The 22,181-nt window shown below is 43.5% G+C and overlaps 1 protein-coding gene across 2 annotated transcripts in view; it reads left to right on the top strand.

Annotated features, from left to right (window-relative positions):
* The window catches only part of FSHR (follicle stimulating hormone receptor), a 165,048-nt gene extending 143,153 nt beyond the window's left edge, over positions 1–21,895 (top strand). For both annotated transcript variants that reach the window (XM_064572519.1, XM_064572520.1), the window contains 4 exons: positions 3,613–3,681; positions 3,793–3,867; positions 15,840–16,025; positions 20,407–21,895. In XM_064572519.1, the coding sequence (XP_064428589.1) occupies positions 3,613–3,681; positions 3,793–3,867; positions 15,840–16,025; positions 20,407–21,631 (1,555 nt within the window). In that variant the 3' untranslated portion in view covers positions 21,632–21,895. The remainder of the gene's footprint in view (positions 1–3,612; positions 3,682–3,792; positions 3,868–15,839; positions 16,026–20,406) is intronic.
* Positions 21,896–22,181: the final 286 nt, after the last annotated feature.

Raw genomic sequence — 22,181 nt, forward strand, 5'->3', positions numbered from 1 at the left:
AGGGAAGAAGGAATGATTTACTCTGACTGGCCTGTGACGTGAGGGTTGAAGGAACAGTTAAAGGAGGGAAAGGTGGCCGAGAAAGGAAGTCGTGTCTAAGATGGGGCTTTAACAGGTAAGTGGGATGTAGCCAGGCAAAGGGCAAGCAGAGGGAACAATCATCAAGGCTATTAAGGTTAAAAAAAAAAAAGGAGGAGGAGGAAAGATAGAAGGAGTTCGGGGGGAAAAGAGGGAGTCCCTGAGTAACATCAGCCTGGCGGCTTAGAGCACAAATAGACAGTGAACGGATTGCCAGGCTACATTATGGAAGGAGACTAGTGATAAATGTCATCAGCTGTACCTGGATATCCCGTGCTTCTTTAAATCTTGCTCTAAACATCTTTAAATATAGTGGTTCTAAGTTACTTAATGTTACCATGTGGCAAATCTATTAACAGAGTATTTTATAAAAATATATCATTAAGTGGGAGTGTGCAGACTGCTCGCAGTTTTCTACTATGACACACATTCTTTTTGTCCAGAACGTAAGACAGAAGGCAAAGATCCTGACCTAAAAAGACCTAACCTCTCCCCAAGTGTAGGCAAAGGACCTGAGGAAATAAGAACTTAGGACACAGCCTCACACACCCAAACCTACAAAGGAAATGTGCAGATCATGGCTGCTCTTTTCGGACTTCTGTTCATGGACACTGCGTGGCTCCCCAGAATTTAGAACATACTCTCCCAAAGAGGAGAGTTTTCTTAAGAGTCAATACTTCTCAGACACGTCTCTAAAGGATAAATTCACTTTTGTGAGAACAAAATCTATTTTTCTTGACCTCAGATGGTCCTTAATCCATAGATAATGGAAATGGAAAATCCATACTCAAGACAGTTTAAGACTCCAGTTGTTCTTAGTTGGGGTGACACATCTGGATGCAGGGGCGCCTTCTCCCACTAAGGACATCCAAGTGTGCTCAGAAAAAGCAGTATGGCTAAATGGCACTGACGACTGATAGAGTTTTCTATGCACTGGCACTTTTCAAATCTTGAGTCCCTGTTCTAAAAAAAATTTATCATATATATATATATATATATATATATATACACACACATACATATACATATATATATCACATGCACACAATTTTTTTAAATAGCCCAATAATAATAAAGGATTATCAGATACTGGGCTAGTGTCTCAGAGGAAAATGAGCAATAAAGGTCCACCATGTTGAGGCCTCTGAGCCCTTTCCCACCCCCGCACTGCAACCACAGGGTCTGAATGGGGAAAACATCGAGCTATGACTGACCAAAAGAATGGCCTCAATTCAGAAAAAAAATAAAATGCGTATCCATGTGTATCAGCTCCCACCATGTCCCAGCCATAGGAGAGGCTCACTCCATGTGCATTTCCTCCTTTCCTTAATTGCTTCCATCTCACTTGCCTGCCCCAGTGAGCTTTAATAGGCTGGGTCCCCCCAGTCCCCTCACTCTTTAGGCTGTGAGCAGATTCTGCTTCTGGAGCCTCCTGAGCCTCTACTGAGGCCACAAACACATAAAGATCAAAGAAAACCATGATCCAGTTATTCTTTAGATGATGCTTTGCCCAGGTTTTCCTTGTCATTGTGGTCATTGTCATCATCATCAGGTTTTCAAACCAGCACTGTATCTCTTAAGAGACTAAGAGTATACATAATCAATGTCAGCTTCTCTTTGTTAGTAGTTTGAGTGTTACAGCCTAATGTAAAGCCCAGGGCCAGAGTTCTGGACATCACTTTTTTTGTATGTGTAATGATCCATCATTGACATCAAAAACTTCCACCCCCTCCCCATATGATGGTATCTGTTGACTGAGAAAAATCCATAAAGACAAAAGGCTACTTCAAATACAGTAATTCTTTTAAATCCATCTATATATTATTTAATCATAGCAAGATCTATTTACAGGAAATTTATGTACAGAAAAGTCTAGTCTACAGAAACATAGGTGGAGCCCAACTGGATTTACATACCCCTTTGTGTTAGAGGAAGGGTCAGCCAAATCCAGCCCATGAACTAGTACTGGTTTACACAAGTGAACATTTTGATGACAGGGAACACTGACACTAACCTAAATTAAGCAAGATGGTACCCTGCCCAGAAAAAAAAGAAAAAAAAAAAAAATCCATGCTTTTCAATAGACCTCTAAAAAAAAAAAATAGTACTCTATTATTATAAGTTTGGTCAAACCTTTGTCAACATTGTTTAGTACGTACCTATATAAAATATCTATGTAGTATTCTCCATTTTATCTCTTGGCCCACAAAACCTAAAATGTCCTGCCTGGCCCTTTACAGAGAAAGTTTGCTGATCCCTGTGGTTGACTGAAAATCCCAGGGAACTACATCCCACAGGTTAGGGGCAGCTGTCGCAGCAATTCACTACCAGGGACAGGCTGACAAAGACGTGAGCAGGCTAGATAGCTGGGGTCCAGCCAGGGAGTTGCAAGGCAGGTGGAATGCGGGGGTACACAGCCACTCTTTGGCCATCAGAACCCACCAAATGGTTGCTGAGGTTTTAAAAAGATATACCTTCTCCTGTCTGGATTTTTTTATGTAAACTGGTTTTCAGGAGGAAGGAGAAAAAACATACAGTTGCTGTCCTGTGACTGCAAGTGTTTCTAGCTACCCATTGCAAGCGGGAAAATAAAAGTCCAGAATATGCAGGAGCCTCTCGGGGTCAGCTTTTCAAACACTGTTATTTGTAAACCCACTGAGCCTGACAAGGAAAAGGATCTGACAGCAAATCAAGAGCAGGTAGTCAAAGGCTCTTCAGGCTAAGCTCTCCCGACCTTGGATTTTGTTTTTGTTTTCAGGCCCATCCAAGAGCACAGCAGTGCAGAGCTGTCAGCCCAAGGTGTCCTTGGTCTCCCCTAACCTGCTCACTGTCCTTTGCACAATCAGGCTGACTGTTCCACATCCAGCCCCCATCAACCGCAGAGGCCCCTCCTGTTCCCACTCACACTACTGCGCCCTGCCACAGCCCACAGTCTCTCTAATTGATTTCTCTTCCTTTCTGGCTTAACCCAGAGCCACCTCCACAAACTTCCAATAACCAGGTCCCTGTGGGTCACAGGAGATGTTCAGGTTGTCTGATAGCTTAATTAGATCACTTTTTGATGACAGCCAGGCCTGCTGCTATGGGTGAGCGTGGGTGAGAGGCTTAAGGCCTTACAGAATGGGGATACAAAATGTTCTTTGTCTTATAAACACTTGTCCAATAATTGCATGATTTCAGTCCTTCAGGATGGGAAACACCTTTGTCTTATCCCCCCATGGCACCATCTCTGCACACTAATGATGTGCGTGAAGACCATACAGGGTCCAGGTGGTAGGCCTAAGTGTGCCTTTTCAAAATTTTTTTCCCCTCTGGAAAGTAATACATGCACATAACGCAAACTTCAAACATCACATGAGGTCATACAGTGATAAATCAGCCTCCCTCCCACTCTTGTCCCTGAGCCTTACGGGTGGCATTTTATTTATGCCAACAACCTGCAATGTCTGACCTTGCCCCAGTGCTTCCAATTATGAAACCCCTGCATTGTTTGCATCTGACATTATTGGTTTTTTAATGGGCCTTTTATTTCAGATGGCTGAATAAGAACGGCATTCAAGAAATACACAACTGCGCGTTCAATGGAACCCAACTAGATGAGCTGTAAGTAGCCCTGACTATTCTTCCAGGCCATTTAGAGGGAAATGGCTCTTACAACAGTGATATTTATGTGGCTTTGTGTTTCCCTTCTTCTCTGCTGAACTCCATCCCCAGGAATCTAAGTGATAACAATAATTTGGAAGAATTGCCTAATGATGTTTTCCACGGAGCCTCTGGACCAGTCATTCTGTAAGTAGCTTTCCCTGTTTCCATGTGCTAGAGATCAACATGTACAAGTTAGGAGTCAACTTTCTGCAATTCAGAGAGGCTTCCCATATAGGGCTGGCAATGAAGGTCAGTTTTTATCTGTCATCTACAAAGACTTCCAGGGACAATTTCAGGCTGATCTACATCCTGACTTTCAATAGTGTAACAGCAACAGTAACAGCAACTATTATTTAATGAGCACTTACCAAGCCCCAGACAGTGTTTTAAAAGCTTAAAATGAATTTTCGAATTTAATCCTCATAAAACCTCTGTGGTAGGAGCTGCTGTTCCCATTTTAGAGAAGGAAAAACTGGCTTCCATGGAGGTGTTAACTAACTCATCCCAAGTCATGCAAATTTTGGAGCGTGTATTTAACACCAAACTGGTCTGACTCAGCGCAGGTTCTTAACTCCTCTGCCATACATTTCTTCCCTGGAAGGGAAAGCACAGGTTTCCTTCCTCACCTTCAATGTCCAGGAGTATCCTTCCCTGAGAGATCCCCCCACACACTTATTTTTAGATCCTCTTTGCCTCGATTCAGATCTCTTGGGCTCCATTCAGTGCCCCACAGCCCTGCAGCAGCACCCCTCCTCCCGGTGCTTGCTTCCTCATCTCCATCTCTCCCTCCACAAGGAACCATCCCCATTTCTCTTCTCATGGGCCCCTGACTTTCCACTAGGGTCAGGCCAGCTGTCACCACTTCCCTGGCCACCTCAGCCAATAGTGAATTCTTCCTCCTGTGACTTCTACAGCCTTCACTGTGGCAGGGACCCCAATCTCCAAGAGCTTTTAAAAACTGTTTTCCTGGGCTCTCAGCAAGACCTACCCCATCTACTGATGAAAGGTACTGCAGAAAGGAAGGGACCAAGAAGGAAGAAGTCAGATGTAAGAAGAAATAGTGAGCACAGAAATAAACATACAGAAAAAAATCTCAAGTTTTACTAGATGATCCTTCTATGGCCTGCCCAAAGTCAATTTTGGCATTGAGAGCCACTAGACTGCACCTCGTATTTGGCAATTAATATAGGCTCCCACATGTGGTTACGTCTCTCCTTCCCTCCCATCTGTCAACATAACTTTCCTTTTCACTCAAAAGCTTATATTCTCCGGCAGGTTGGAACCTAGTGTATCTCTAGCATTACACCGTGTATGGTAGAGCAGAAACTCCACAAATGGTTATTATTGGCAATAGAGCGTGTGTTTGACCCACATACAGGATTCTGCCTCTTTGAAAAGTTCAATGATTATTTTAGTACGCCTGCCTTGAGATGGGCAATATATGCAAAAGAAGGAAGTGTCAGTATGATTAAAGCAGAGAGGCCAGAGCAGACGACCTTGATTTAAAACCATTCCTTTGCCTCCCTAAGCCTCCATCTCCTCACGGAAAGCTTATATTCTCCTGAGAGTCAGACAATAACTAAATATACATCCTAAAATAGCAGGTCACAATGTGTGCTAGGAAGTACCAGGTAGTTGCCAAGAATAAGAGAGTGCGCCAGGCATATGGTCCATGTGCTCTAATATACCGAGTACTTAGAACTTGTAATGCTTAATGTTTCCTCCTCTTCAAGGACTTGGGAGACAAATAGACTTAGAGACAGTGCTGTTGATGTCTCTGACCGCCCCAAGAGCAGTTTGTCAATTTCCCTTACCTGAAAGTCCTAGGGATTTTGAATATTCCTAAAGCACCTCTATCTGTTATGGCAGAATGTGTCTGTGGTGGGATAGGTTTCCATATGTTACTTGTACTGGGTATACTATTAAATCATAGCTCCTTAACCACTCCACTACCGCGAACATTCGAGTTGGACTGGATCCTCAACCAGCTCATTATCCAGGCAACCAAAACCAGAAATTTAAAGTGACCTGCTGAACATCAGACTGCCACCATAAGTGGCAGAGCTTGGGCCAGAAACTAGGTCTTCTGCTTTACATTCCATGTATTCCCACCATATCATGTTGTCTAAAGCATATAAATACGTCTAATCAAACAACTAAAAGTTATACAGTTGGCTGCAAACTACAACAGAGGGTGAAAATATTTGTAAGCACCAGACTCCCAGCCTAAGAACACCAGTAAATGATAAGCACAGACAACACAGAAGCACATCTCCTACAGGTGCATCATCAGGCCCCAGGCTGAGGCACCATGCCATGTGTCTCATCTGAGCATCTAATGGAGAACATGGACATGAATCCCTCAGCCAGTCCTGCCACATATGCCATCAGGCATACGGATGGATGTCACCATCACAAGCAGCTCCACAGGGTCCTCAAGTTACAGGTGCATTTTTCAACCCTTTTACCACAGGAACAGATCTGGCCAGAATGAAGTGAGTAACATTTACAGAAAATCCAAAGGAATTATCAAGCACTTGCCATGACTTAAAAGGGTAGAGGGTGATAATACACTCCCACATCCTTTCATCCCAATGCATGAGGATATATGTGCAAGATCCTGGCCAACAGCCCAGCCTATAATTGCTAGTCTCCTTCTCCTCCCCTTAGGGGCAAGAGGATTGATCACTTCAACATCGAGCCTCCCTTACTGGGGCTTTCAGGTTAGTCTGCAGAGGTCCTTCCAATCTCTGCTTGCTCAACTAGGATTCTATGGCCTATGCCATTTCTCACTCCTACAACCTGATGTGCCAACCCCAGCCAAACCCTGGCCTGAGAGCTGCTTGCTGAGGTGTGTGCAGAGAATGAGCCCACCCCAGGTGCTACGGGTTGATGAGTAGGAGAGGTGCAGTCTGTTCAGACTGCTTTTGCAGAGTAGATGCTCAGGCTAGGGCTTTGATTGTGCATTGCGTCAGATTCCCATTTCCCCAAATAAGCCTGTGATATGGATGTGTGCATGCAGGAGGTTGACTGGGGAGTGCTATCAGGGTATGTAGGAAGTACTTGCTGGGAGTAGAATCAGGCTAAGAGGGAAGTCAAACTGCAATGCATTTGCAACAGAAGCCTCATCTAATCCCATGGGAGCTGTGCAATTAAGATGGCCCTTCAAAGTTTCACTGAATTAAGGCAAGGAGCCAGTCCTCTTCATCAACAATCACGTGATGCAGGCTGTCCATGGGGAGGAGGCAAATCGTGGCTAAGTCAGGAGAAGGCATTTCCAGAGGAGAGCTCAGCTACTAGCAGCTCAGCTGGGAGTGGTTCCAAGTTTGATCATGCATCACAATCACCAGGCATGCTTGTAAAACCCTGGAATGCAGGTCCCCACCCCCAGAGTCGGACTCATCAGGTCAGGAATGGGCCTAAGAAGCTCCATCTCAATAACTTGCCTAGTGAAGCTGCTGTTGCTGGTCCAGAAAGCACACCGGGGATCACTGCACTAGAACCAATGCTGGGAATAGGGAAGTTTCGCCCTGTCTCCAGGGTAGCTCCTCCACAAGCTAACTGCCGTGAATCTTCCTCCCCAACAGACTTAGTCCTTTGTCCCCAGTAGATGCATGCAAAGGATTCCAAGAAAGTGAAGGGAAGGGCACCCAAACCAATGGTACTCCTTTACTGAAGGCAAAAATTTTTAGTTGAGTGAAAAACAGGGAACCTCTCAACACCTAAGGGTGCAATGGTGAGATGTTCCACTGCAAAAAGAAACAGATGTAGAGAAAGCCAAGGGCACATACGCACGCTCCTCTGAGTTTCAGAGGAGAAGCCTAGCATCTCTATTTCCCCCTCCAGAGTCTTGACCTTGATCATCAGTGGCCATCTCAGTTTTCACCTGATATTCTAAACTCACTCAAGTTTGGGGCGTGTGTGTGTGTGTGTGTGTGTGTGTTTTAAGCAATCAAGCAATTGCTGTTTCCTTGGGAAACTGTTTCCTGTGGGGAAAATTTAATGCATTGCCTTTGCAGGCTGGAGCCAGTACAATCGTATTCTGATGGTTTATCAAATTGATTTGGCTATAGCTCAGATTCATTTGATAGTTCAGATTCAAACACTGAGTTATTTGTATAAGAATGATTCTCTTCCATTACCAGTGTACCCACAGTCCTATAGATAGTAAATTGCCTTTTTATTCCGCCTGGGATCATGAAAGAGAGGTCTTCTAGCCATCTGTCAGAGTAGTATACACCAGAACTGTGCTCTCACTTATGGAAATGATTGACCTGTAATAACATCTTTGCTGGAAAAATAGAAATTGTTCAAATCAAATTTGTGGCACTGGCTATAACACACTTTATTAAATGGGGCACAGAGTGCAATTTAACTCCTGCCTCTCCTGACTCAGTGCCTTATTACTGACAGCTGCCTCCCTTTTCGTTCTGTGTCTCAGAATCAGAAATGCTAACAATGTTGAACAATTTAGGATTACTAAATCTCTTAAGTGCCAGCCATCATCCCATTATGTCTCCTGTTAGTACTTTTCAGGATTTAAATTCTCAAAACCAGTCACTGCCAAATATAGCATGTGCTGAAATGTTAACCAAAGTGACATCTTAAAAAAAAGAAAGACTGCAGTCATTAGACCAGCCTGAAAGACAAGGATTAAAAACACCAGCCCACGACCGGCCCTCCCCTCCTTGTCCAGCCCACCAGCCTGAGGAACCACATCAGTGATAAACCTTCTCAGCTATTCCCTGAGCATATTGGCTCATACATGTCCTACATTTAGTAAATGTTGACTGAGCACCTACTGTGCATCCAGTACTCTGCCAGGTGTAAGGGATGGAGAGATTTAAAAATAAACAATGTCTGCCCTAAAGTATCTCATTCTGGTCGAGGGACAAATGTTACTGTCCAGAACAATATGCTCTGCAGAAATTTTCCTCAGGAGGCTATAGTAACAGAGCAGATGTCCAATAAATCTTTGTCATGTGATACAGTGACTTTAACAGATGAAGTGACAGTGTGTGGGGAAGAGAGCGCTTATGCCTGACTTCCTGCAACAGTCACTTCATTCCCTTCCTACCTTCAATCCTTTCTCCTTCCAATGCACTTAACACGGATTTATGGGCACCTACTACGTGCCAGGCTCAGGGTTCTCAAGACTAATCCTACAAAAACACAGCTTTCAGTGAGTTGTTAGTCTGCTCATTATAAATTCTGGACTCTTCTACCTGGCTTTCGAGGCTCAGAGATCTAATCTCATCCCTTTATTCCTCAAAATGTGGTTGGCCAGAATAACCATTCTGAAAACCCCTCACTTGCCATGCTTTGTGTTCTGGGCCTCTCTCCAAGCCAGTAGTCATAATAATCCACTTCCATGAAGATGTGAGTAACTGATAAGGTCTTATTTTGTTACCCTCCCATTCCCCACCGCCCGCCAGACATCTGCATCCTAAGCATGGAAAGTGTTTTTACAGAGAAATTTAAATCAAACATTAGACTTCCAGTCCATGAAGAAAGATCGTAGCCAGGGAAAAGAGAGAGAAAGAGTTTTAGGGGAACAGAGAGCAAAAGTGGGAATATTTGTAGCTCAGTCTCAACCACACTCAACACTATCCACTTATCTTTGTCCCTGATGATATAAATTTATATTGATTTTTCTTAATCCATGGAGATAACAGAGAAACATTTTTCTGCCAGTCCAAAACTTGGAAGTCTTGGTAAGTCCCATATTTACTCCACTCCAACAAGTATCCAGCAAGCTGTAAGTCAACCCTTCTATAAAGACTTTTATTTCCCTATCACCCTGGAATCACTTTGCTAAAGACTGGTTTTACTGAACTGTAAGTGACTCTACCCACCACTCCCCCCTTTCAACATCCACCAGCAGAAGATCTGGATCCCAGGACTCTGACAAGATGCCTTAGCCTCATAGTGCAAAACCACCTAGTGCTAATGACAACAGCCCATGTATTTTGTACCTGTGATAAGGAGGAATCTGCAATACAAGCTAGCTCCGGAACACTGAGCAGGCAGAAAGACACCAAAACATCCCAATCTAACACCTAGGCATTGGACTGCATTCAGGTCAATCCACCCAACACATTATTCTGCTGCTTCTCTCATACATGTCTATCTCCTTGTAAACGTCGCACAAGGTTGCTCCCTTCCTTGGTGCCTTTGATACTCTGAGTCACATAGAATTGCCTGCTGCAGAAGCACCATTTTGTTGAGCAACGTTGAAATCCAGATTTCCTCTCTCCATCTGCCTTGCAGTTTCTCCCTTTAGAATGGCTCTCCTGGAAGACTTGCTCCAGCCTCTCATCTGTACTCTCATCTGTACTCATCTGTAATAATGAGGCATTTCTGCTCATCAGAGGACTATCTACTGAGTAGATTTCATGAGCCCAGCCCTATGCTCAATACAATGTACAACACAAAAGTATGTTAATAGTCCAAGCTCTCAAAACATCTGAAATCTGAGCAGACAAAACAAAGATACATGAAAAGTCAAGCAGTATGAAACAATAGAAGAGATAACACAAGGTGGGAGATTCTTTGAAACTGCCAGAAGTCAGGGGACATCACAGGTGGCTGGGGTGACCTAGCTCTTCCTCTCCCATATCCTTGTTCAGTGTCACTCCCCAGAGTCTCTTCAAACAAAGCAACAATTTTCTGGGGGCTTACTACGTGAAAGGCACTGCTGAGAATGCAAGGAGCCCTCCACCATCAAGGAGAGAGAAAATGCAAATACAAGGAGCTAGTATATAAAACAAAAGCCAGTAAGTGGTGAGAAAGGCATAAAATGTGCAGAATATAATACTACTGCACTCGTAATGGCTTTCAAGGAAAAACATCTCTACAACTGTTAAAAATGATGGAGACGACAGAATCACAGAGACTTCGGTGAGAGTTTGGGATCTCTATTATGGCATAAAAACTACCTTAAAACTTAGTGGCTCAAAAACAATCATTCCATTTTGCTCATAATCATGTGTTTCAGAAATGTGGGTGGCTTGTCTCTGATCCATGTGATATCAGCTCAGGTGGCTGGGGTGATCTATGTTCAAGCGGTCCCTTTCACTCGTATGCCTTGTGTATCGGTGCTCATTATTTCTCCCTCTCTCTCCTCTCTCTCTCTCCTCTCTCTCTCTCCCTCCCTACACACACACACACACACACACACACACACACACACACACACACAGCATCTCATCCTCCAGGACCTCTACACACAGCTTAGATTTTTCCCAGCATGGCGGTCTCAGGGCATTCAGAGTTCTTTCATAGCAGCTAGGGCTCTGTGAGACCAATATAGAAGCTGTCAGCTCTCTTAAAGTCAAGGTCCAGAGCTGGTAAAGCAACACTTTCATCATTATGGTCCAAAGGCATCACAGTAAACCCTGAACTCAAGGGAAGGGCAAGTAGACCCTGTATGGGAAAAGTGTAAAAAATTTGCAATCCTCTTTAATCTACCACAGTATATGAGACAAGAGCATAGCACTGCACAGAATATAAAAATTTGTTTATTTTTAGAAATCTTCACTTAATGTGTTTTTATATATTCTGAACTCAAGGGGGGAACATAACTAAGAAAAAATAGTCCTCTGTTTTATATTGCTTGCTTTTAAAAATATGAAAAATGTTCATGGTAGGTAATGATTGCCCTGGTTTCAATTATTCCTAAGGACTTTTTTTTTTATGCCTTCATCTCATTCCTCAGATGGAGCCCTAAACTGTTTTAGACAAAATGGGCAGGCTTTGCTTTCTTTCACATTTGAGAGGGGAGAAAATCCAGATGAAAGAAGAACCTGGACATGGAGACCAGAGCAAGTGTCAATAGCAGAACTGGTCAGTGGAGCAATGGTGTGAAGACAGAAACTAGAAGAGATTTTCTAGGGCAGAGAAGGATGTTGAGAAGCTCCGGAACAATGGGAAGTATAAGTGGAGAGCAGGCCAGAGCAGCTGGATCACTGAGCAGTGGAGACTTAAGACTTAGCACAGGGACAAAGATTCATGGATCAGATTCTTATTTTCAGGGACCCCAGCTCTGAAGAATCCTACTACTTTGGAGATAACCAGAAAAGACACCTTGGAACACCAGAACTTTCACCCTGTGGTGATAGCAATGAATGTTGTGAGAAGTGGCTCATTCCAGACATATCTGAAAAGTAAAGCCAAGATGTTCTGCTGAGGGTTTGCATATGGGATGTGAAAGAGGAGCCAAGCATGCCTTTCAAGTTCTTGCATTAACAACTGGAGAGGCCACAAGTGGAGCATGTTTGGGGAACAATCAGGAGCTCAATTTTTAATACCTAAGGTTTGGCTCTCCCATTAGACATCCAAGTAGAGATTTTAAGGAGGCAGCTGAATTTAAGAGCCTGCAGTTCGGGAGAGAAGAGTCATCTAGAGATAAATATAGGTGATCCATCAACATATAAATGGTGTTTAAGCTGTGAGACTAGATGAGTAAGCCTACAGATTAAGGGAAAATAGAGGAAAGAAGTCTAGGCTGTGAGCCCATGGGTACTCCAACAGTTGGTGGTCAGGGAGGAACCAGTGAAGAAGAAACATCCAAAGCATTAGGAGACAAATATTACTAGATACCAAGCAAATTGTATGTACTTAAAATATTTTCAAAAATATATAAAGCAAAATATATATATAAATATTTTATTTATATATAAATATATAAAGCAAAAACTGGCAAAACTAAAAGTAGTAGTATACAAATCCAAAATCATAGTTGGAGATTTTAATGCACTTCTCTGAGTAGTGATAGAACAAGCAAAAAAAAAAAAAAAATCAGAAAGCATACAGAGTATCTGAATGACAGATGCCAAGTTTACCAAATTTGTCAGCACTAAGAAGGAAGGGACTAAGTGAAATATACATAGGTATTACATAAAGGGATTCATTAGCTCTCCAACGTACATCTGCCTAAATATCAAGCAGAGGATAAGCAGTCCAGGGATTAGCATTGGTAGGTAACCACTACTGAAGGTAGGACCTGAGGAGCAAATGAGTAGAAGCTGGATCCTCAGCAGATCTAACGACAGTTGAAGTCATAGAGGAACTGTTGCCTGAGGCAGAGGATGGATGAGAAATGTCTTAACTTTTACCCCTTCTCTTAGCCTCCAATCTCCCACCAGCTTCATTTGCTGAACCCAGCAAAGCTGATTGAGAAGGGGGTATCTGCGAAATGGAACCTGCAGAGGCCATCCCTTCTGAAATACAAACCAGAGCATAGAGAAGGGCACAGAATGGATGTTAGAGACACCAGGCAAATGACCCACACATCACATCCAATGCTTTGTACTTCAAAGTACATAGGGAATCATTACAGAGTTTTAAGCAGGAAGCCACAATCTAACTGGGTAATATTTTTGTAAAAATACCCATTTGCAGTGTAAAGATTGCATTGGAGAGGTGGGAAGAGGGACAGAGAGCAAGACAGAGAGAGATGGTTGTGACGGTTAATTTTATTTGTCAACTTGACCGGGCCGTGGGATGCCCAAATAGCTGGTAAAACACTTCTGGGTCTACCTATGAGACTATTTCCAGAGGAAATTAGCATTTGAATCAAGAGACCAAGTAAGGAAGATCACCCTCCCCAATGTGGGTGGGCATCGTTCAATCAATTGAGGGCCCAAAAAGAACAAAAAGGCAAAGAAAAGACAAATGTGCTTGCTTTCTTCTGGAGTTGGAATATTCATTTTCTCTGGGCATCAGACATTGGAGCTCTGGGTTCTCAGGCCTTCGGGCTCTGGGACTTAGACCAGTGGCCTCCCTGTTCACAGGTTTTTGGACTTGGACTGAATTATACCACCAGCTTTGCTAATTCTCCAGCTTACAGATGGCATGTCACAGGATTTCTCAACCTCCATAATCCCATGAGGTGATTCCCATAATAAATCTCTTCCTATTTATCTCTTTATATCCTATGGGTTCTATTTCTCTGGAGAACCCTGACGAATGCCATGGTCACAAGAAGAACAGTTATGAGACTACTGCCTTTGTCTAGGTAACCTAAACTAAAGCAGTGGCAGAGAAGTGGACTGATTTGAAACAGACATAAAGTTGGGCCTAAGAAGACAAAAAACCCAATGTCCAAGTGAGGCAGAGGGAGGAGTCAAGGAAGACTTCCAGTTTCCATCCTGAACAACAGGGGGAAATGGAGGAGTCATTTGCTAAGATGGGAAAAAACAAAAGGAGGAACACATTTACATGGAAGGTGGTAAATTTAGTTTTAATACTTGAAAGTGATCCAAATGGTGGGGTCTGACAGACAATTGATTATCTGGACCTGAGGTACAGAAGTAGGATCTGAGCTGGGATTTACATTCAGAAGCCATTAGCATATCCCTGGTATCTGAAACCAAAGAAGTGGGTAAGATCACCTGGAAGGTTATTTACAGTCAGAACGGTACCTGAGGTTGGAGAAACTCCAATATTTAAAGTAAAGATAGAGGAGAAAGAGTAACAAAATCATAAGTTAAAGAAGATGTCGGAAAAAATTAAAGAGAATGTGATGCCATGAAAAAGTCTCAGAAAGGAGGAATGTTTTACATGTGAAATATAACTGAGAAATGGAGAAGCTTAGAATGAAGAGACAACCTTGTTGAGTATTGTTTCTCTTGGGGTTAGGAAGAAACTGGATTGGATTATGAGGAAATAGTTATCAATAAATAATGTCACTATTTTAAGTTTGGGAAAGAGAGGTGACAAAGAGAGAAGCAGCTGGGGTGGGTTGCATTGGACAAAACGAAGCATTAAGAATTTTTGAGAAAGCAAATGAATGATGCAATGACAACAAAATTTTGAGAATATAATTTTCACCAGACTGTGAGAACATATGGGGTAGCAAATATATTTTCATACCCCCAAGTTTCATTGCTCTGAGTACCCACCGCTTTGACTTAGAGGAAATGCAGACATTAGAAGAATCTCCTTCCCCACATATATCCAAGTGTGCTGAGATGAGTCCATCCCGGTCATCACTTGCTACAACCCCCATCAGAAGCACTCCTCCATGTCCAACTTGCCGGCCCCAACAGGTCTAAGCTGGTACTAGTGAAAGTTCCTTGCTCACACCAGCTGGTCTTGGTTGTTTTGAGAGTTGCAGCTGCCAACCAAGCTGCCAGCTAAGCACCTAATGTCACTGATGCAGATGCCAGAGAGGATGGGATTTGGAGCCCTCCAGGGACACGGACCTGATCAGATGGTCCAGATGGTCCATTTCTGGGGGCTTCCATAGATCCCCGCTGATTTGCCCTGATAGAGACTCCTACAAAGCAAGGACAACTGTGTATTCGAGACAGAGAGGCAGAGACAGAGATACAGAGAGACAGACAGACAGAGATGTTTATAAGAATAGCTACCAGTCATTAAGTGCTGTCTATCAGCCAGGAAGTTTCCTGTGTACTTTTAACTCATTTAATTGTCCCAACAACCCTCTGAAGGAGCTAGGATTATTACCATTCCTATTGTATGGCTGAGGACACAGACATGGAGAAATGACATGACTTTACCAAGGTCACAGAGCTAATAGGTAGAGGGGCGGGGAACATATACAGGCTAGTCTGGCTGTGCTTGTGCCCACCACTCTCTGTTGCCACTTGGACTTCGTGCCGAGGGTGCCTCTACTGCCCACCAGACTCCTCTTCCCCTTATGGTATGTTTCTTCTTACCCTTTTCTGAAATTGGGCCACAGTTTCCATCCCTAGCTCATCACAGGTATTTTTATAGCTGACTTTACATTGGGGAGGAAATGGCTTCAATCTCTTAGATATCCACTCATTTACATGGGTCCATTTCAAGACAGATTCTAGAAGGAGAGATGGCTGAAGTCAAACCCCAGGTCAGGCAGGATGTGAGTATATCTGGGAATCAGAGAGACCTATTATCTAAGTCCTCCTAATGCAAACACAAGGGCCAGGGCTCCAGGAAACCAAATGTCCTAGTAGCTGTATATAGATCTGACTGAGGTGTGTTGGATCTACTGGCATCTCCCTTCTCACCCATGTAAGAATATCCCTACTGTGTGTGCCATTTTGCCTGCTAACCAAGCAGAAATCTTAGGTCCATAATAATCATGTTATATTTATGTTTTATCCTTCTAGAGACATTTCAAGAACGAGGATCCATTCCCTACCTAGCTATGGCTTAGAAAATCTGAAGAAGCTGAGGGCCAGGTCAACATACAACTTGAAAAAGCTTCCCAGTCTGGATACGTTTGTCGCTCTCATGGAGGCCAGCCTCACCTACCCTAGCCACTGCTGCGCCTTTGCAAACTGGAGACGGCAAATGTGAGTCTTCCCACGTCCAACCCTTGAGCCCCACTTGGACATTTCTCCAGCGCAGAACTTGGTCAACTTCTATATATTTGCGGCATGACGAGAATCCACTTAAAAGACCTCCCAGGTTAAAGCCCTTAGGCATATTCTAGATCAAAGCTTCAGTACTATGAAGCATTTCTAATTTTCTTGAGAATGGGCTCACAACAGAAGGCTACATACAATGGTAGATCACCTTCCAAATATCAAGTGAGGTAACATGAAAAACTCCAAACTATATAGCACCTGACTCATAGCTGATGCTTAATGAATATTTGTTCCCTTTTTCCTTGGTACCAATATGGATTTATTCTTCCAGTCCCATACTGTGCCACCTATATGTGTCCCAGAAACCAGCCATGGCAACTCTCGAGGGGAGAAGGATAACTGCCATACCAGAGACTGATGCACACATGCACAATACATCCCAACCCCTCCAAGACTCCCTAATCCATCTTTGGATGTTAGCGCCTCACGGGGAGGACAAAGATTGGGACATCTGTTCACTTTGGCTTTCAAGGTTGGTCAAATTTGAAGAAGCCCAGAAAAAGAGGGTAATCCAGACAGAGATAAAAACGAGGAGGCAACTGGTTAAAAAAGATGAGGAAATCATACAGAGGATCTGGATAAAGTAGAGAAGAAATATTTTGGAGACTGCACATAAAAGTTCCAGACACTGAAAGGATCCATTACATATAGAATGCACTGGATATCAGGAGTTCTCAAAGCCTGCACCCTCCCCGAGCTCACTGACACAATCCACACCACGCACTCACACTCAGATGATGCCTTGCACACTCTTGTACAGCACCCCAGCACTAACACAGCTTCCCTGTGTCCTCATTCCACTGCATGGTAAGGTCTCTTCTATTGTTCAACACACATTCACCTGCCCATGTAGACTTAGCCCCTGCTCAAAAGCAAGAGGAAGCAAAAACAAAACCAAGCATGGTATATATCTAAAATGTTGTCCAAGTAACTAGGAGTCCCCACTCACACCCATTACAAGGATTTACAGGAAAAGGGCTACTTTTCAGAAATACCATGCATCAGGGAGGCACTCTCCAGAATCGGACACTCCTCACACATTAGCCCAAGGCTCGGGGAACTTCTTCCTGACGACTAGAATGTGTAAGGGCTTGGGCTGAGGCACAAGGTTTGCCTCTTTTATATTCCAGACAAGAATTATTCCAGCTGGGGCAAGAAAGATAACATTTACCAACAAAACCCTGGAACTCATACCCTTCAGCAGAAATCTCAAAGGCTGGCAAGATCACTGTAAGAGCTGCATGTTATCCGCTGTCTGGCCCAGTGCTAACACGCCACAGGAATATGTTACCTAACTGTCCTGCTCAGACTCTGCTGGTCTTGCCACCCCCTGGTGGCATACATGCAGCTTCGGGGTTCTTCTCAACCGGAAATCTCTAGGTCTGTCTTACACTGTCCTGGGACTTGAAGCCTTCCTGGACTGCCCCCAGACCCCCTGGCTCTCACCCTTTCTAGGTCCCTATTATAATTTACCATCAGGGCCTGTCTGGTAGAGCAAAGGAGACACCCACCCCTCTCCTAGCAAGAGGTGCCAAAACAGCGTAACAAAAATTGCAGTGGGCATTTAGTCTCTGTATTTAACAAACTTACAAACACAAATTAAAATAGGTATGCTATTCATAAGATAACTGCAGGGTTGTTTTTTTTTTTTTCTTTAATGGTGGCATTTCATTGTATACCATAGTAGGTGTGGTTTAGTAATGAGATGCAAGTTTAAAACTGTATGATACAATTGTTCTTCCAATCCTCATTTGACAACAATGCCCAAGATATAAACGTTAGGCCCTTGTGACCATGAGGTTTTGTCAACGGCCCTCCTGGACTATCACCAAAAGACCTTGTTAACTACACACCTGATCTGTCCTGAACCATGTAGCTCTTTGTCAGAGTTCTGCACTCAGCTGGTAATGTTATTTTGCTCATTTTGTGACGTTAGTTTTATTTAGGCCCTTTCTTCACAACTAGATTTTAAACTGATGCACCGTGGCATAGACCTCTAAGTGCTCACACGGGGCCTGGCCCCCAGCATGAACTCAGGAAGTCATGTGGCCATCTGTCTTAGTATTGCTCATATTGGCTCGGTTCTCACGGCCCGGCTCTGTGATACTTTGCAACTTTATCTCATATAACTCTCGTAAAGGCAATGGTATTTTTTTCCCTCCTCACAGAGGCAGAAACGGAGGCTCAGAGACAGTAAATAACTTGACCAACACCAACCAGAGTCCGATCCAAACCCTCTGCTTTGTTTCCAAAGCTCAGACTCTAGGCCACTCCGTTACACACTTCCCAAGAACCTGTTCAATGATTTATCAAGGTCCAAGAATACCACTTTTTAAAATGACCCTAAACTGAATTCTCAACTCTTTATGATGTTTATTATTTGCTAAGGTACTACAAAGGCAAGACTATTTTCCTTCATTTCTATTTTTGTTTCTATTATAAGTGATATACATTGTTGCCCTTTTCTATACTCATGTGGTTGGGTCATTTCTGTTTCACAAAAGGGAAGCATCAATATTTAAAATAAGTTAGTAGCATTATCCACAGTAAGAATCTTCACAGAAGCCAATATAAGCCCCAGGAAGTGAAGACTGTCTCTAGATGGTTAAGTCAGATCTGTTTCAGTGAATGGAATGGTCATCTGCAGGCACCAGGTTACTTACTTTCTGTTCTTAGAATTGGGCTGCTGCTAATCCGATGACAGGGTTTAGGAATCACAAGTTAGAAGAAGGATTCTAGTGCTTCTCTTGTCCCCCCTGGGCCCATCTCTGAGCTTTGCCTCACCTTTCTTGTAAGATCTCTGATGAAACCAAAAGATTCTCTGGCATTTTCAATTAACATGTAGGTTACTGTTTTGCTCCATTAATGTAACCTGTGAGTGATGGGAGAAGCCCAACCAGTCTCTAAAAAGAAAGAGGACACATTCTCCAGAGGAGGGGGGAAAAAAAAAAAAAGAGTCCTTGGGCCAAGGGACGATGACTTCCTGGCAATTCAGTTCACTTCCCAGAGGGGAGAAAAGAAAGGAAAGCATTCTCCCTAATAGCCTTTTGTCGTAGATGTTGACAGGGAAAAGTTCAGTCAGTATGTTGGAACACTTAACCAGGACCCCTCCTTCAGTATCAAATGCCACCTTTACCTCCTCTATTCCCCCAACTTCTCTCTCCTTATGGGGGATTCTTTCAAGGATTTAATACCTACTTCCCTACTCATATGAGATTATGTTAGGGTTTGAGAGAAATGAAGTCACTTAACATTGCTGTGAGATTGCTTCTCAGGGAGGGTGGGAGGAAGTGTATGTGTTTATGTGAAATTTTTTTCCATCCAAAAAGAGACCCGGTGTAAAACATCTCCTTTCCTTAAGCCTTTGCTTCAAAACAGAACTATTAGCCCCTGTCTCTTACATGCACTATCCACCCATATGGGTAGGATATTTATCATCTGGTTTCCATGCAAATCCCTTCTGAAAGTACTTCTATTTTGTTGACTAGGCCTCTTGTACATTTGGACTTAAACCAAGACAAAAAAGTGAGCCCAAGAAGAGCCAGTTCCCCAGGGACTAAGTTATAATCTCAGAATGATTAGAAACCCCCCTCCTTGCAACCCATGTTTGCTCTCCCAGCACTCACTAGATAACTACTTAATATGAGAGAGCCAGGTTTACCTTGCAGCCAATATATACCTGGGGCCTATTGGGGCTCCTGGGAAGTGAGTTCATAGAGAATAATAGGACCCTCAGTAACATTTCAGGCAAATCACAGACCTCCCACTAGCCTGAGCAGCAGAGAGCCAGGGAAAGGTGCTGGCTGGCAACTGACCACAGACTCAGCTTCTCTGCTTTATGTAGATAAAAGAAGCAACTAAGTTCTCATTTCAGTCAGCAAACAGTCCAGACCTTCCAGCAACTAGAGTAGAGAGTAGAGGAATAGCATTATATTCCACTCAGGCATATTAACAGAGAGCTGAATAGAAAAGGGGAAGGCAAAGGGTGGAGTAGGTATTAGGTCTGTAAATTATTTGCACTTAACAGCAAAGCTTAGCTAGTCCCAGGCGCCTTCCTCCCACATTCAGGTTGTGGCCAGATGGTTTCCCCAGTGGGCCATCCAACTGTATATACACAAGTTGTTCTGTTCATTTACAGTAAGCACCATTAACCCTTGAGCTTAGCCTCAAGGGCAGACAGACTGTGAGGAAAAAAAAAAAAAAAACAGGAAGAAACCCTATCATTTCTACCCTGTGCAAAAACAGTGATGTATTTGCCCATCCTGGATCCAGGATGTTGATTCTGTTCCTTTTTATATTTTTCTAGCTCTGAGCTTCATCCAATTTGCAACAAATCTATTTTAAGGCAAGAAGTTGAGGATATGACCCAGGCTAGGGGTCAGAGAATCTCTTTGGCAGAAGATGAGGAATCCAGTTACGCCAAAGGATTTGACATGACGTACAGTGAATTTGACTATGACTTATGCAATGAAGTGGTTGATGTGACTTGCTCCCCCAAGCCAGATGCATTCAATCCATGTGAAGATATCATGGGGCATGATATTCTCAGAGTCTTGTTATGGTTTATCAGCATCCTGGCCATCACAGGGAATATCATAGTGCTGATGATCCTGATCACCAGCCAATACAAACTCACAGTCCCCCGGTTCCTTATGTGCAACCTGGCCTTTGCCGATCTCTGCATTGGAATCTACCTGCTGCTCATAGCATCAGTTGATATCTACACCAAAAGCCAGTACCACAACTACGCCATCGACTGGCAAACTGGAGCAGGCTGTGATGCTGCTGGCTTTTTCACAGTCTTTGCCAGTGAGCTCTCAGTCTACACCCTGACAGCCATAACACTGGAAAGATGGCATACCATCACCCATGCCATGAGGCTAGAATGCAAAGTGCAGCTCCGCCACGCTGCTGGTGTCATGCTGCTAGGCTGGATCTTTGCCTTTGCAGTTGCCCTCTTTCCCATCTTTGGCATCAGCAGCTACATGAAGGTGAGCATCTGCCTGCCCATGGATATTGACAGCCCTTTGTCACAGCTATATGTTATGTCCCTCCTTGTGCTCAATGTTCTGGCCTTTGTGGTCATCTGTGGATGCTACGCTCACATCTACCTCACAGTGAGAAACCCCAATATCGTGTCCTCCTCTAGTGACACCAAGATCGCCAAGCGCATGGCCATGCTCATCTTCACGGACTTCCTCTGCATGGCGCCTATCTCCTTCTTCGCCATCTCTGCCTCCCTCAAGGTGCCCCTCATCACAGTGTCCAAGTCAAAGATCCTCCTGGTCCTGTTCTATCCCATCAACTCCTGCGCCAACCCCTTCCTCTATGCCATCTTCACTAAGAACTTCCGCAGGGATTTCTTCATTTTGCTGAGCAAGTTTGGCTGCTATGAAATCCAAGCCCAGACTTATAGGACAGAAACTTTATCCACTGCCCACAACTCCCATCTGAGAAATGGCCACTGCCCTCCAGCTCCCAGAGTTGCCAATTACATGCTTGTCCCTCTAAGCCATTTAGCCCAGAACTAATACATTATGTGCAAGTATCTCCATGTTGAATGGTAACTGAAGTCTCACCTTTGAAGTATATGCTACAGCAGAGTACTTCTATATACTCCATCCTATTTAATCTTCCTGGCACACCTAGAAGGTGAATTGCTCAGGAACAATTACTCCATATGATCAATTAGGAAGATCAAGTAGTAAAACATTCATAATTAAAGCGATACAATACTACATCACATTTGTTCTTTTCTTTACAATGTTCACAGTGCTTTTGTTCAGATCATCTCAACTGATCCCTATAAAAGTTCTATTAAATGGGCAAAACAGGGATTATTCTTGGGAGTTGTATAGACAAGTAAACCAAGACTCAAAGGATTAAGTGACATGTTCCAAATGGCTTGGCTTGTAAGAGGCAGAACCAGGATTAGGTGTTCTGGTTTCCAGAGAACTTCCAAGGGAAGCAACACAATGTTCATTCACTCATTTAACAAATCTTTACTGAGTACCTAATGTGATGGCTTTGTTATGTGTCAATTTGAATAGGCTGAACTACATTACCCAGAATTCCCTTATG

This window comes from Mirounga angustirostris, unplaced genomic scaffold (genome assembly GCF_029215605.1).
Source record: "Mirounga angustirostris isolate CCGP_5_RB_7025 unplaced genomic scaffold, mMirAng1.0.hap1 SCAF_10, whole genome shotgun sequence".
Taxonomy (NCBI): Eukaryota; Metazoa; Chordata; class Mammalia; order Carnivora; family Phocidae; genus Mirounga; species Mirounga angustirostris.